At 40.9% G+C, this 17,620-nt stretch overlaps 1 protein-coding gene across 3 annotated transcripts in view; it reads right to left on the reverse strand.

The window, feature by feature from the left end:
* Arap2 (ArfGAP with RhoGAP domain, ankyrin repeat and PH domain 2) overlaps positions 1 to 17,620 on the reverse strand; it is a 160,097-nt gene that overhangs the window by 134,726 nt on the left and 7,751 nt on the right. For all 3 annotated transcript variants that reach the window (XM_029545277.1, XM_021211156.2, XM_029545276.1), the window contains exon 2: positions 8,989 to 10,029. In XM_029545277.1, coding sequence (XP_029401137.1) covers positions 8,989 to 9,887 — 899 coding nt within the window. In that variant the 5' untranslated portion in view covers positions 9,888 to 10,029. The remainder of the gene's footprint in view (positions 1 to 8,988; positions 10,030 to 17,620) is intronic.

Genomic DNA, 17,620 nt, shown 5'->3' on the forward strand with positions numbered 1-17,620 from the left:
GGAACTTTGCATGTGTAGAGTCAGCTATGGGACTGTTAAGCCAGCTCTCAGTGATAAGCTCTTCTCTTGGTCCCACTGGCCAGGACCTCTGCTAACTGGCCATTCTCACCCTCAATTATTTCCTGGAATGAAAAAAAAGTCAATTTAGAAAGATACTTACTCAAGAGTCTATCCACCACTGTGTTTAGTTATATAAGAGCTCAGGGAGCAAATGAGTCAAACGTCACTGTATTTAGTAGGAAAGGGAATTGTTTGTCCTTTCAATAAATCTAAGATGGGTATTTTGTTTTGGAAAGTCTTTAGTAGGAACTCCCTTCATTTGTAATAGTGACAATGTTTCAATAGTATACTAGTGGAAAATTATATTTAAATATATTATTATATAGCAGTTATTTCATAAAATATATACCATATACATATATACATATACACACACATATTCAACATGCTAAGGTCTTCATTTTGGTACTGAAACACCAAGATACAGAAGAATAGAATATTCAAACATATACAGGAGTCAGGAGTGGTGGTACCTAGAAATGTCCAGACTTCAGGAAGCTATAGCAGGAGGATTGGGAGCCAGACAGTGTTACACAGGCAGACCCTTCCCCCAAACAGAAGTTGTCCTCTATCGCCAAGCTACTGCATCTGTGGCAAATCCAAAATTCATACAGAGAAGAATGACCAAAAATTTCCAAGTACAGGTGACTTTAGGCATGGCAGGAAGAGACAAGCAAACTCACATGGTAATTTCTTAATCAACTGAAGTTGGAATCTACGATGAAAAGATGATTTTTTTTGGTCTGTATGATGTTTTGCTACCACTGTTATAAAGTTTTGTTCCACTTTATGACTTTGGGGATGCTTGTTATTTTAAAGCTTATGAATAATTTTATCTACACTGAAAGTCTTGGATACAAAAGGAAAAAAAGAATAACTCAAACAAGTGAATATTCAATACACCTATAGAAGTGATTTTCATACTGTGTTTTGTGTGTGTATGTGTGTGTGTGTGTGTGTGTGTGTGTGTGTGTGTTTGTGGTGTTTATGTGTGGTTCTGGGCACGTTCATGTCTGTGTGTATGTGGCCCATGAACAATAATGTGCAGGTGTTCATACCCAGGATGTACAGGTAGAGTACAAAGAAGGACATTAGGTATCCTCCCATAATGCTATCTGCTTTACTGACTGACTTGATCTCACACTATACTGCATGTTCCCATTTCAGCTAGAATGGCTAACCAACTGACCAACAAGCTCTATCTAAGCTGGGGTTAGAGGCCTATGAATCCCTGCTTAGCTTATATATGAGTACTTGCTAATCGAACTCAGATCCTCAGGCTTGTACAGCAAATGCTCTAACCTACTGAACCATCTCTCCAGTCCCCTTTTCCACAAAATATTTAATCACTAAAACTGCCAAGAAAAGCACGGATATGCAGACTAGTATCAAAGAGCTCCCTGACACACTGCATTAGATACTATTTGGGCAAGGCAGTCAAACCCCAGAAATAATCAATCATAAACCCTGTATGAGATCTTCATTTCAAAGGATGTTTTTTAAACTGCAATGGTACCAAATGATCGTTACAGAATTGAAGCCAGAAGGGAAACTATTAAATTCCTTAGGCAGCTGTTTAAAAGTGCACTGAGGTTTCATAATATCTAACTAACATATCTATCTAATACAGGCAAATCTACGTTCAAAACCGAAGGGTAGTTTACTTAAAGCATAGAACAGTAATGTAAAATTCTTAATGCACAAGTGAGTCTCTACCTGTGAGCATCTCAGAAATGGCCTAGGACTAAGAATAAATTATCATTACAGGACTGTAGCAACCAAGCCTACCACATTATCTGAAAATATTTTAAATTTACTAGCGTAAGTTGTGATTTAATATATGCCTTTTTATGCTTTGCTTACAAGACAATATAAAGTCCTATACAGATGGATACACATTATGACCCTCTGTGGTGGTTTGAACATGCTTGGCCCATAGGGAGTGGTACTGTTAGGAGGTGTAGAATGAAGTGTGTCACTGTGGGGGTCGATTTTAAAGCTCTGCCCAGTGAAGAAAAGATACTTTTCTCCTGGCTGAGGCCAGATCAAGATGCAGAACCCTCAGCTCCTCCAACACCACTCCTGTCTAGAAGCTGCCTTGATGATACTGGACTGAAATTCTGAACCTGTAAGCCAGCCCCAGTTAAACACTGTCCTTTATAAGAGTTGCCTTGGTCATGGTATTTCTTCACAGTGATGAAAACCCTAACTAAGGAACCCTCTAACAATAAGGGTATTATTTAAATTTTATTTACATGTTCAACTCAGAAATGTTCAGTTCTAGAAGTAATTGTCAGGTCTCATGTTAAGATATTCTCCTTAGGGCAAACAAGAAAGGAAACTAGATAGCTGGACAGGTTAAGGCACTTCCTGCCACGCCTTAGGACCAGACTTTAATCTGCAGTACCCACACGGTAGAAGAAGAAAACCAGTTCCTACAAGTTGTCCTCTTGTCTCTCTATAGGAAACAAAGGAATATAATTCTGAAAGAATGTGTCATGATAAAGAAAGCAAGCAAGAAGAGTAAAAGCTGAATTTAGGACTCCATAGCATTGTTCTGCTTTACAGTAAAGGTGAACTTTAACCTGCTAAAATGTATGCTTTCCAGACTTCAACAGCTCCATGCTAGAAAGATAATACTGCAATCTCTAGAGCCCACCCCAACCTCAGCATCACTGGTGGCATCTCTGATACCTCCGATCAGGCAGGCTTCTTTTCCATGCACAGCAGGGTCATCAGCCCAGGGGCAGCAGGAGTACTTAAGGGAAATGCATCTCCCTTTTTTACTTCCCTCATAAGAAAACCTCCGAGTAGGAAAATGAAGTGCCCTAGATCTAGATAGGCATGGGGTGGGGCAGGGGTGGAGCACACGCCAAATGGGGCTGAAGGCTAACACAATAACAGAGTTGTATTGCAGTAACCTTATTACGGGAAAGTCTGGACCCATTCCTGGAACTCCCCGACTCTTCTTCTCCTCCTTACCTTACCAATACTCACCTCTCCTACACGCACACACACACACACACACACACACACACACACACACACACACACACACACATTACGGTTTGGTTATCAACCACACCTGCTAGTGTGGCACAGCCTTGTTATATCAGCTTCTCAGGAAGCTAAGGCAGGAGAACACTAAATTCAAGGACTCCTAAGCGATAAAGTAAACACAAAGCCAGGCTGGGCAAATGCTAAGCATTTGTCTTAATATAAAAATGTTAAGCCGGGTGTGGTGGTGCATGCCTTTAATCCCAGCACTTGGGAGGCAGAGGCAGGCGGATTTCTGAGTTCGAGGCCAGCCTGGTCTACAGAGTTCCAGGACAGCCAAGGCTACACAGAGAAACCCTGTCTCGAAAAAACAAACAAAAAAAAATGTTAAAAATAATTGATAGTTCTTTGTTAGAGCATTTGCCTAGCATGCAATAGTCCCTGCTATTCTCAACCCTTAGCACCAGTGAAACAACACACACACACACACACACACACACACACACACACACACACACAATCAGTCCCAACTGCATAAAGAAAGCTACCCTAGCACCCATCACCCCTTGATGGACTGGCTGAATTCTTTCTCTTGAAATATCTGCAACCTGCATACTTACCTTTAGGTTTCTCTCTCTCTCTCTCTCTCTCTCTCTCTCTCTCTCTCTCTCTCTCTCTGTGTGTGTGTGTGTGTGTGTGTGTGTGTGTGTGTGTATACCGATCACCTCTTCCCACAGGACACTTACTTTCCCAAATCATATGTAAATCTTTATTAAAACATTTTCTCAACAAACTCTAACTTTGCTTCAAATATTAATGCACTTATATAATTCTTTATTCAATTCAGTAACTCCCTATTACGGACCCTTCTACTTTCGGTTCATTTTTCTCCTAAAGTACATAAAAGATTCTTCCACACTGGGAAGAAGTTTGAGTTCTCTCCCTTATCTAGGATGGAATCTCACTATGTACGTAGCCCAGGCTGACTTATGGGAGCCCGCGATCTTCCTATCTCTGATCCAGAGAGCTAGAAAGATAGACATGAACCACCATGCCAGACCAAGGTTTTTATGAAATTGAAAATGAGGTGGAGATGGAGGTACATTTTTTTATCTGCTCCAGGGCAAACAGATCCCCACCTTCACAGTTAGACACTGTTCCCTCCCCATGACTCCCAGATCCTCATTTTCCTCTTCTTTAAATGCTCAGAGGGTATTTTATCCAAAAGAGAGGGTCTACAAGCTGTATTAAGTACCAAACAGCTGCATGAACTATGAAAAAAAAAAAAACCATTAAACTTCAGGAGAGGAAAAGAAACGTATTTCTTTTAGTGGATCTAAGACATCTGTTCTTTTTCTCTCAAGACTATCCGGCATGGGGTCATGGGACACTCCCAGAATTCCTAAGGGAAAACAGACAGAGGTTCATCACAATTTCTGCTCTGGACTCCAAAAGAACAGCACCAAGTCAAAGTAAGAAAGAAGAGGAGAGAACTAGTGTAACATCCACTGTCCTCCCCACCACACTACACCTGCTCTCCAAGGAAAGGGAACAGGTGCGACTTCAGAAACAAGGCAAGGCAAGAAGAGGAATGTGGAGCTAGATAGAATATCAACTGAGTCTGAAGAGTCAGGAGAGAGACAGAGGGAGGAGACAAAACACTATTGCTATCAGGCATCAAAAGAGTACATGCAATATCTTTTATAGATACTACTTGACCAGAGAGAAACTCCCGTTCAGTAATCTGCAGCTGTATTTGAAGGGTCATATTAAAGCACAGTGAAACTGTGTATATGCTATCTGGAATGCAGAGGGCCACAAGGAAAAACAGACAGTGGCCTTCAGGAAATATTTTCATTTGGTTGTTCTTTTGAGTACCTTCTGAGAGCTCAGGTAACAGGTATATACTCCCATACCTGGTTTATCCAATACTGAGGGTCACCTAATCCAGGGCTTCCCGCATGCTGGGTAAACACCATCCCCTGGGCTACACCCTCAGCTTCCCCCATTTGTAATATATGCGTGTATTTCTCTTTACTTCCACAATAGAAGAAAAGAAGGATTTCAATAACCAATTCTAAGCATCACACTATGAATACTTCACAGGCATTAGTTTATAACTCATCTCCATAGTATGTTACTTCTGAATTTTAAAAGTTCTCCGTTTTAACATCAACAGGCTCTCCATGCGATGGAGAGAGTCTTTCTATCCAAAGCAGTCAAAAGGAAACCATTCTCGCATTTGGAACACTGTAAATCAAAGGCACTCCACTCAAGTGTTTAACAACAGCAGGTGGGAGGACACAGCTCTAACCTTGGCTTTATTTCTTAAAAGCAGAAGATGAAGTTTCCCAGTAAAAGGAATAGCATCCTTATCATCAAGGACAGATGCGGAGATGCCACTAGACCCAGAGGAAATTGTACACACTTCATAAGAGAAGAATCCTTAGCTGTTGTTTCTACTGTCCACGGCATTAGTTTCCTTTTCACAGTTGGTTACCCTTTGCCCCATTCAACGTGTGCGGGTGTTCTCACTGTTCCTTATGCTCTTCTTCTCCGTGGCAGCTCCTGCACCAGTAATGCTAGCACTTGTTTGCAATGCTTCTCCTCTAACTCCAACATCCATCTAGTTTTAAAACCCTGTTGGGACTCTCAGCAGAGGACAGTGCAGCACCACAGGCCCTGTGCAGCTACATACAAGCATCAGTATACTTAAAACTTGCAAAACTGGCACAGACCATCTGACTTAACCCTAGTGTTTCTTTTCTCCCAGTTTCCCCCAAGGGATTCAGTTTTCCTGTATGCATTCTACAGTAGACCCCTCTCACATACAGAAAGCTTCTGACATAGGAAGACTTGTGTGCTTCTACTTAATTCTTCATACTTAGCAAGTATTTAAGGCTAGGAGGTTATATAATAATGTGTGATGTATAATCTTGAGTCACATTCTTATATATGAAGACAACTTTTTAAAAATCAATTATTAAGAGATCAGGTTCCACTATAATAGCATGGCATGATAACCCTAAGGGTACAGTAGTGGCATGTATACCTTGGTGGTATAATACAACTCTCTAATTAGACTTAAGACCCATTCAACAAGAGGGAAGTCAGATCTAGTCCTGGAAACCTGATCACTACACCAGGACTAGTGAAATCATAGATCCAGAAGAAAAAGCTACTAATGCTACTTTTCCAAACTAGCATAATCCCTGAATATGACTCTATTTGTGCTTAGAACCAGATATGTGTTGTCCTCTTCAAAGTAACTTCTCAATGCAATAGAGTCTATTATTTTAAAAAAAAATTACACCCAATTGATATCCAGAGTTGTAAAGCCCAGTCCCTGGATACATTACAAAACAAATTGCAGAAGAGGGGCCAGAAAGACTAACTTTGGATCCCTTTCCCCTGGCTGGGCTGCTCTGCTGGCCTTAGTGGGAGAGGATGTACTTAGTACTGATGAGACTTGATGTGCCAGGGCAGGTTGGGCACATCCCCTTCTCTGAGAGGAAGAGGAGCGGGAAATGGGAAAAAGGCAGTTAGTTGGGGGCTGGGGTGGGGGACTGATAGGAGAAGAGGGAGGGGGACTTTCATCTGGATATAAAGTGAATGAATAATTACATTAATGAAGAAAAGAGAAAACTAAAAGAGAGATCTAAAGGATCTGGAAATTTGCTGTCAGACTGTCTTCTAGTAATTTCAGAGGCTGTATCCATAAGGTCTCCCTAATGCGACTGCTTAAGCATGATCTGAACAAAGATAGCTGCAATAGACATGGTGACGTAGACTGGAGGAGGAGGGAGCTCACAGGCCTCAGCCCTACAGAAAGAACTATAGGTAACTAAGGAATGATGAGAGTGGGAGAAATAGACTGCCCCAGGGAAGGGCACACCAATTAGCCCTGAAAAAATATTTACAAGTAACATTATACAGAATTACCGGGTTGTATTTAGGAATACATACACATATATGCATGTAGCAACAAAAGAAGCCATAAATTTGAAAGAAGTACAAGGAGGGGTATATGGGATGTATAGGGAGGAGGGAGGAGGAAGGAGAAGGGAGAAATGATGCAATTATAATCTTTGCGTTGGAAATTATGGAGAGGATAACTCTATAGTTACACTCCATTGTGCTAGCAACCAGGGATCCAGCCATGATCACAAACAGACTCAGCAGTGCAACCAGGACTCCAAATTGTTCTCTACTGCAATTACTGAATATTGTAACAATATTGTATTCTTTTTTTTTTTTACAATTTCTTCCTTTTTTATTAACATCTTTTATCATCTCGTGATATATTTCTTATGCTAAATTTTCAGTCAACGTGTTGCAATAATTGTATGTAAGGAGGGACATGCTATACACATGTCAGTTTGCAGTCTTCTACAGGAATCATGTTTCTCAGGACTTGCTTAATGGTGAGTTTTTTTAAACTATGTATATTGCCTAGCCCTTCTAAAAATAAATACTGAACAAAAAGAAGAGGGGAAAAAGAAGTAAGTTCTGGACTGTTTAAGGCAAGCGAGAGGCTCAGCACTTGAACGACACTATTACCCCTGCTTCTTGCTAAACACCAGGTTTCACCTTTCTGATGGCATTGACACCTTTCTGGAGTCAGATCTCACTCAGTTCTCTGACTCTGAGATCCTGAGAAAATGAACCGAAGATTGCATCCCAATGAGTAACAGGGAGCGAATCGCTATTTCCATGGTCTCTGTTAAGAATGGAGAGACAAGCTGGGGCCTATATAGTTTACAGGTGATATTTTTACTGTTTATTCCTAGCAAACATGACTTTGCTATTGATGTCAAGTCCATCACAGCAAAGAGAAATTAACTACGGTCTCTCTCCTCAAAGACCTTATGTTCTAATATAGTAGAAATACTTACATTCAACCAGGTCACAAATTGCTACACTTTACAGAGATGTTCTGTTACCTCTTCTCTTGCAAATACAATTTTAATTGCCAAGGGTCCCGCAGGACAGAAGACTCAGTAGCAGCCACAGATTTGGGCCGGAAAGAAGCCTTGGCAGGAGACGTCGGGCTGCAGTGTGTGAAAAGCTCTACAGCTCCACAGTGTGAGCCATCAAGCCTGAACCACACCTCACTTCCCAGCAGAACCAAGCGTAGCAATCAGTGGAAAGATGGGTAGGTCATACTCCGCCCATCCCTGGAGACAACCCAAACTATTTCAGGTATAAATGATAAATGATGGAAGATTCTCTCTGCTTTAAGGCAGAGTCTTTGAAATCATCTGGCTAAGTGAGAATACCTGCAACCCAACTGTACTTAGTAGGGTCCCTCTCACTGGGGTTCTGGGGTTCTGGAGTTCATGACCTCCATACCCCATACTGTACTTCCAGGGCCCTTTCACTTGTTACTTTTTGCTTTCTACACTTGCCTTCTGCACTAGATTGCAAGGCTTTTTCCTTTTCTGTGCCCCCCCCCAGCCCAGTGCAACTACTTCCAAGTTCAACAGATTTGTGTTGAATTATTAATAGGTGCCAAGCACGGTGCCAGGCAATGAGAAGTTGGCATTAAAAGAACACTGCCTGCCAAAGAGTAAATAATGAAGGGGAGAGAGTCAGCAACTCAAACATGCGATCTAGTCTGATGGAACACAATACCAGATGAGGAGGGGGATAAGGGAGGGAATATCCAGGGGCTGCGAAGGGATGCTCCCCAATGAAACAGGGGAAGGCTATAGTCCCCAGCAGCTACGTATGAACCAGAAACAGAATCTGGGGAGTCACATGCAGTACAAAGTACACAGAGGTAAAATGTCTGAAAGAGGAACAATGAAAAGACTGGTATACTAGTTGAATGTACACAAGGCAGCCTTAGACAGGGATGATGAAAACAGTTGCTAACAATTAATAAAGTCTCCCACATTGAATACACAAAGTTTCTGTCTCAATGCTTACCTCCCTGAAATTGATTTTGTTGACCCTGGGATCTCTGGTACAGGGCGATGTCTCAGTAGAAACGATCGAGAAGGTCTGGAAACCAATTTGCTCCGGCTTCTCATGGGGCTGCGGAGTGGTGAGGATGGAACATACAGTTCATTCACAACCATCTCTCCCTGAAACTGAAAGAACGGGGTTGGTGGGAAGCTTTCTAATACGCCATTAGTTCCATTTCCAGAATGTGTGTCTGATGTTGGATAGTCCTCAGAGGGAAGACATTCAGTGTTTGTGCTAAGTGCCTTGCTGGAATCTTCTGATGTCAAATTGACTTTTTCTGTTTGTTCTTCTCCAGCTGTGTACTCCACAGCCTTCTTGGGAATCAAAGAATCTATTTTAACATTTACACCACCAAATAAAGAATCTTTCGAAGAATCCACGTTCTGGTGTAGCTCTTCTTCTGGACAGGGCTGGTCATGTGAAGAAAGACATAGCTTATCAGGTGATTTAGGAGACTGACAGTTTCCTTCACTCAGGGTGTTGGTTGTAACCATCTCTGATGGTGCCGGGCCAGGTCTATGGACAGTAACAGAATCAGAACATTCTATGCAGGTGTTGCTGCTGGAAGATGGAACACTGTGTTGTTGCTCTTTTGTGGTGCTGCCATTCTTTGCCTTATGCACATTTGCATATATTGGGAAGTCTTGCATTTTTGAAAAGATCATTTGTAACTGTTTAAGTATCCTCCTACGGTGTCCCGTAGGTGATATTCCAATCTCATGGAGCACGCTGTCATTTATCGACATGCAGTCCTTCACAGTATAAAAGCCGAATTCACGGAAATGTAAGAGGTACTGCTCCAAATTGATGCTCATCAGGAAATCTCTGATGTCCGCATTTACTTCGCTGACTGAGGACATAATGGCGGCTTCATTACTATCTGAGTATTAAAAGCTGCACCATGAGACACACACACAAGGAAGTACTTCTTAGGGGGTTTTTTCCCCTATCACTTCTGACAAAAAGTCTTTACAATGTTATTTTCTGTTCATGTGCTCAAACCTGGAAAATATAATTAGGATATTTTCATTATAAGAAAATATAATAATATATAAAAATAAACTATATTTGTGTATATATACAAGCCTCATCCCCAGCCCAGGTTTCAATTAGCGAAGCCTGGTTCTATGTTAAACTTACTCTTGGAAAGCAAAACACAAAGACGTCAACAATTGCCACCTGCAGGACTAGACTGTCCTGTGGCCTTGAAAGCCAATTCCCAGACTTAACACAAAGTTGCAGAGCAGAACTACTGTCATAATGCCAAAATTAAAATGCGTCTCACAAACATATACTTGTTACAAAAGCTTAACATATATCATTAGCTGATAAAAGCCCAGGGCAAATGATGAAGATGGGTACACAAAGCCTTTGTAGAAGTTCTATATTGTTCACCAAAAAAAAAGTAAAGATATTCAAAAATAAAATAACGCAGCTGAGCAAGATAAAAAACCTGATTAATATTCTCCATAAAGGGAAATACCATATCCGAAAATATTAATTAAAACTCCAGGTGTTACTAGGCAACTTCCCAAGGAGTACATTCTAGTCAAATAGTAAGAATCCAGTCAGATAAAAGACTTAGAATTAATATTAAATCATAAAGTGGGTGTATTAAGCAAGAGCTCCCAAAGACACTGACAGATTATTCTCTTGATGGCTACGTGGCTGCTATTCTTTTCTTAACAGCTCTTTATAGGAAAAACTTCCACGACTGTTTCTGACCCTTAAGAGGCAGGCAGACTCCACTGCTCCTTGCATTTCAAAAGAGCAGGCAGCATTATGTGTTAGCAGTCAATATTAATACGCAAGATAATACTAGCTTGAATAATAATTAGGTAATTTCTAAGTATGGGAAAACCAGTAAGAGTAGGATGAAGTGTAAAGTTTAAAGGTCCATGTTTCCCTTCGTCTTCCTAGCAGAGTCTAGTATCAGGTTCCATTTTCCCTCAAAGATCCTTGCTTTCTTTTTTAGCCTTGGTTTTTTTTTTTTGTATTTTTCAGTAGTAAAGATGGAGCATAGGACCCCATTTATGTATGTGACTGCTCTATAATAGAGCTAGCCCTTTCCACCCTTTAACAAAGCTCGAGATGATTTCACTATGTTGACTATGCTGGCTTTGAACTACCTCTATAGCCCAAATCTGTGACCCTCCAAACTTATCCTGGAATAGCTCATCATTATAGGTGTATGCCATCAGGCCTAGCATCACAGGCTTTCAAAAAGCTAACTTATCTCAGTGCAGGATATATGAGTGTGTTGAGTCTGTGCAGATTTCTATACCTTATGCTTCAAGGAGAAGAATAACCATATAAAAGTTACAACATAACTCAAAACAAACAAGGGAAAGCTCCCTAAATGATTTCCTTTCTGCAGTTTCTCTCTGGACATTACATCTGATATTGCATAGCCTCAACATGTGCAAGAGAACATAAGGTACTGCCTTAAATATTGAAAGAATAAAAGCACCAAATGCTGTCAAACAAGGAGAGCCTTAGAAGAGACTGTCCTTCTTTGTTCAGGCCTTACTACAGAAGTAGAGAAGATAAAACGCAAGAAAGCAGGAAATGCCTGTGTCATGGAAGATGTGGGGGAGGGTGCTAACCCACACTACCAAACACAAACCACTTCACTTTGTAGTTGATTGCATATATATATGCAATATATATATATATATATATATATATATGTATATATATATATATATATATATATATATATATATGTTTTCAGAACACTAGCTGGAACTAGCTGCTACAATGTAAACAGTAAGTGAGTATAGAATCCAGCTCATTATGAATTATAAGCACAATGTACTGGTGAATAATTTAAAAGGATCAGAAGAACTGTCTTATGGGATAAAATAAATTCGAAATGTCCCCATCATGGTTACCAGCTCTCACAGTAAAACTATTAACGCAAAAAAAAAAAAAAAAAACAAAAAAAAACAAAAAAACAAAAAAAAACAATTTTAGCAAAACATAGAAATACTTCAAGAAAAATTTCAGATTTTTCTATAAATGGTATCCATCAATGGCTCCCCCACGTTGTCTTTCAAATCTGAGATCCAGAAGAATTCCCCGAGCCTGCTGTTGTATCACCAAGTGCACACAGGAAACTACTGACCTTATTCTTTGCAACAGACTAAGCTATGCCTCTACTCCCAGATTCCTGAGCTAAAGCCCTGACCTTCAGTGGAACTCTGTTTGAAGATAGTGATTTCTGGGAACTAATTACTTAAATGATGCTTTTCTAATACAATAGCATTAGAGGCTTATGAGAGATACCACAGAGTTTGCCATTCCCCTGCCCAGGTCATAACAACCCCACCCTCCTGAAGAAGTGGCAAGGACAGGGCGCTCACACGAATGGAATCAGAATCTGCCAGCCAGCAACTTGACGCAGCCTTTATGAGAAATACATTACTGTTGTTTAAACCACACAGTCGGTAGTATTTTGTTATACCAGCTGGTATTTTGTTATGACAACTCACGTGCATACTCCTCTGCTCTTCCTGCCTGTGTCCAGGACCACACCTATTGCTTAAGAAACTGCAACTGCTCCTGAATAATTCTCCTTTCCCTTTATTCCATGTATCACTGATTTACAGAAATCAGTCTCACAACTGTCAAGTTGACATTTCTTACTGTGCCAGGCCACAGGCGAGCCTCTGTTAACCAAAAGAACACAGCGATAACAACAGCGGCAGATTGTACTAATGTAAAGAGTAAGCACATGCCAAGCATCAAACCTTGCGCCTGTCTCCTTGGAGGAAGTCAATTCTGTTAAGAATTCTCCTATTATACTCCGGCTCTCTCTGTCTACCAGCATCCCTCCCTCACTTCATCTCATTGTTCAGTCTTATTCCCGAGGCAGGAAGCTAGTTATTTTTGTTCCTTCAGCATATGCCGTATCTTCTTGTCTGTGTACCATGAATAGTTCTGAGGAGGCAGGTACTACCTCCTCTATGTAGGTGACAGTTGGGCCACTAAAATAGGACGGCATGCCCTTTTCTCCAGATGTAACTATAACTAGCTCTTGGAATGTGAGTTGTGGGACTGGATTAGCAGGGATAGAAGTGACTGAAAGACTTATATGGCTAGATTTGCTTGTTTTGAGTGTGTCTGTATTCTTATACACAAAGTCTTTCACAGTATATACTTTATTTCCAGGGTGTCTAAGCTGAGGACAGATATATCAGTGTTCTACCTACCACTTCTCTGCTGTTATTCAATATGCCAAATGTGGCTGCAAAGCTGGAAAGCTTTGGAGACATGAAAGAAGCTCTCGACTCTAGATAGATGTTGCAATGATGTCCATAGGTCAAGTTAAGTCTTATCCCAGGAGACTTTTGTTCCAAAGAAAGTAATGTGATACAAAGAGATGGGGACACACTTCCATATGAGGACAACAGCAGCCCTCTGTGTTTCCCATGGGGCTATGGAAAGGTGTGGTCTAACTAAGTGATTCTCCAGGAACTTGTGTAGAAATCTGCTAGGCAGTAACCACTATGGATAGCAGGACCAGAAAGGTTTCTCAACACCCATCACACATACTTGGGCTGTGCACTGAATGTGGTAAATAGAGTTCCAAATCCTCTACAGTCCTCCAGCCTGCTCTGGAGCCACCCCTCAAGTTGTACCTTATCACTCTTTTCCCTTGAATGGAAAATCCTGGGCTGAAGAGATGGCTCAGAGGTTAAGAGCACTGACTGCTCTTCCAGAGGTCCCGAGTTCAATTCCCAACAACCACATGGTGGCTCACAAACATCTATAATGGGATCAGATGCCCTCTTCTGTTGTGTCTGACAGCTACAGTATATTCATATAAATAAAATAAATGAATCAAAAGAAAGAAAGAGAGAAGAGAGAGAAGAGAGAAAGAGAGAAAGAGAGAAAGAGAGAAAGAGAGAAAGGAAGGAAAGAAGGAAGGAAGGAAGGAAGGAAGAAAGAAAAAGAAAGAAAGAAAGAAAGAAAGAAAGAAAGAAAGAAAGAAAGAAAGAAAGAAAGAAAGAATCCTAACTCTCCCAACACACCGCATACAAACATGGGGTCAAGCTATGATCAAGCCTTGGCTCCTTCACTTCCTAAATGCAAGAACTCAAGTATGGGTTCAACATGGTGATTCAGTTTTGTTTTCCATGAAAGACAAACACTCAGAGGCACTGAAGCATTGGTATAGATCAAAAAGCAGAAGCCATTGCACTCAACCACTGCCTAGCGTTCACCAATACTACACATGCAACTCCATTACAAGATGTATGTTCACTACTTAGAAGTTCCTACTGTTGATTCCTTTCTGTTTTCAGAGAAAGGGAAGAGAGAGAGTTAAAGTGTTAACAGGAGTTTAGGGTCCATAGGAGAAGAACTTATTTCATGTCATGAGAGAGAAGCAGTCTTGTTTAGGCCTATTCATTCTGTTCTGTTACAGCAGAGGGAGTTTTGAATGTAGCCTTTGGCCTGCCCTGTCCTTGATTCGGCCACCCAGAAGAATATATGCATATAAAAGCTAGGTATAAAAATAAAACACACACATACACAAACACACTCACTCACACACCCACACTGACACACTCTTCCTTTTTATTCTGGCTTTGAAACCATATCTACCATCCCTACCAACCACACTTTAAATATGTTCCACACCATTTTTAATGTTCTAGGATGCTAGTTTATGTATGCTAGATGTATGTGGCCAATATTTCAGTCTCTCTTTGGAGACTGATCTTTTAATACACTACAGAGTAACTGAAGGGACATGGAGATGGAAATAAATATTTATTTGGTCTTGTGTTAAAAAAGAAAAAGAAGAAGGAAGGAAATCATGTTTGTGTTAGATCTCAAAGACAAAGAGCGTTGCTTCATGCCAGTTATGCTGTTGTGACAAAAGAGCTTATACTGAATAGTTTATAAACAATAGTGATGCATTGCTCACAGTTCTGGAGCACAATAAATCCAAGAGGAAGGTACCTGGTGGTCTGGTGAGGCATAGGCTCCTCCCACTTATGCTTCCACACCTTGCATTAGAGGCAACAGGAAGGCAAGTTTGCTCTTTCTGAATTGTAACCTCACTAATCTCATTTACAAATGCTCCACAGTAGCTGTGGTTTAATCCCTTCCCAAAGGTCCCACCTTACCCTAGGGGGTTTTGGTAAACCTCACATCATCTGAGAGGCCGAACACATTCAGAGAATGATCTTAGCCATATTTTGTCCATCCCATGGGCTACTGTAGTGGGAAAAAAAAAAAAAAAAAAAAGAGTCTGAACCAAAGTGACCTGAATCAAATAAAAGTCACCACCCACAGGCCCTGGGCACCTGGGTAAGCGGTTAGTGACTCTTGACTTCAGCTTCCTCAACAGAAAATCAGTATAACTCATTCCTATACCAGCCCCCATAGGGCTGCTATGAGAAGTGAAAGAGTTAATACATCTGAAGTATTTGGAACACCCACTAACATACAATGAACACCAAGTCTCCGTTGCCTATTATTATATTACTGTCATCCCATAATACATTCTGCCAAGGTACGGATCACCTTCCAAACTTTCCTAATAAACTCCAAAGTAGTGTCCATAAACATCATATAGCATGCGTTGAGACATGGTACAAACGACTGGGCACTGAAAACATGACTGTGTACAAAAACCACACTAGCCTGCTGTACTTAAATGAGGAAGCAAACGGAAGGGGAATACCACTTCCAACCATTCAATACAAGCATGCCCTATGTCACTAAAGAAGCAGTCTTATCTTCTTACTGAGCTCTAACCTGAATCCAACTACATCTCCTCAATTTCTCTGCTGCCACCACCCAAGCCACTATCTTACTGACCTGAGAACAGTAATAGGTCTTTTAAGCAATCTCTCTATTTCTGTCTTGGCCCCCTCCCTGAATACTGCAGCATCTCAATACATGATGCATTATGCTTATAACACAAACTACACCCTAACACTCGCCACGGCTTCCCACATTCATGCTCCCTCAGTCTGGCTCCACTGACAGCCACAGCCTGTGTCTCACATGCAGCCTTTCCCTCTCCCTTCCATCTCTTTCAGTTCTTCATCTCCAGCACATATACCACATCCCTGCTGCTCATGGTCCACCCCATCAGTTGATTAGTCTCGTCGGATGTCATTTTTCAGAGACTGCTTCCCCCACCGCCTGCTTTCGTAAGCACACATAGCTACTTTCACTAGCTTTAACTGTACCAAATCCCCTCCCCCCCTTTTTTTCCCCTACTACCTGATACCTCATATGTATTCAGGATGACAGGCAGGAAATATTCATTATTTTCAAATTCAGTCTCTAAACCAACAAGCTAGTAGGTTGCAGTAATGGAACAGATTCAAATTCTTCCAATCCGTCTAACCACTACGAGGTCATTAGGCTGGGAGTCAAGTATAGCAGGAGATCAGCTGGAGTCGCTCCAAAGCACCTGCTGGGCACCGATGACCTCTCCTCCTGCCTCACGTAAGAAAACCCAGGCCCCTGAACCCTCTTCACTTCTTGCCAGCCTGCACCCTTTCCCCATGGAGCTTGCTTTAACTCCATGAAGTAGGAAAGAAAACAAGAACAAAATTTGGTTTGTACCCCAGCCATTTCATTAAATTATATGGGCACTGAGTGCTCAGACAGGCAAATTCTGGAATTTCTAGAATCACCTCTGTAGACTGTAATTCCTTATCATAGGAGGGGATTAAAAAGGCATTTTGGAGAACTGGATTTCTTGATGTTTAAATCCATTAAGGAAGCAAATTGGAAGCTGCAACTGTCATAAAATAATAGGCTTAAAAATCATAAGATCACAATGATTAGGATGAAATTTTGAACATAGCTACAAAAGTGAATGTAACTTTCTATGTCCTACAATACGTATCTTAGAGAGTCTGATAACAATGGAAGATTATTGTCTTCCAGAGCAGTATTTCCCAGTAGACTGGTACTGTCTCCTGGGGTTAGAACCAACGGATACTAGAAACTGTTTCTGTCCATCTCAGTGACGGAGTAGCACAGTTAAGAGAGGTGATGCAATATATCATCAAAATGGTACAAATTTTCACTCCCAACACGAATGAATCGGTTCCCTATATGTCGCGAAAACTTGTTTCTGCCTTCAAGTTGCTAGTAAACTTTGGAGGACACGTAGCTTATTTCCTCAGAAGATTAAAAGGCATTGTATCAATAGGATGGTACACCAACTAGTTCAGGTCACAGAATGAAGAGACGTTCTCTTCTGTTTTGGTGAAAAATATAGTCACGGGAAATGGATATCATTATCTGCACCCAAGAAAGTCCACTGTTTAATACTGAGATATTAACTGAGATATTACTGAGATATTAACTCCATAAAGACGACATTCAACAATCTCAAACAAGCAAAAGAGAAAGTAATGTTGAGAAAATATGTTTTCATCATTTTACTCAACTCCATACTTTAAAGCAGACTAGAAAGCTGAAGGTCTGAACTAACTCCATACTGCTGTTGCCTTGCGTATTTAGGCCCACATTAAAATTTGAATCTTCGCCATCCCTCCCTCCTGTCAATTCATTACCTACCCTATTATGTAGCAAAATTAAACTCCTTATAGGA

The sequence above is a fragment of the Mus pahari genome, chromosome 13 (assembly GCF_900095145.1).
Source record: "Mus pahari chromosome 13, PAHARI_EIJ_v1.1, whole genome shotgun sequence".
Classification (NCBI taxonomy): Eukaryota; Metazoa; Chordata; class Mammalia; order Rodentia; family Muridae; genus Mus; species Mus pahari.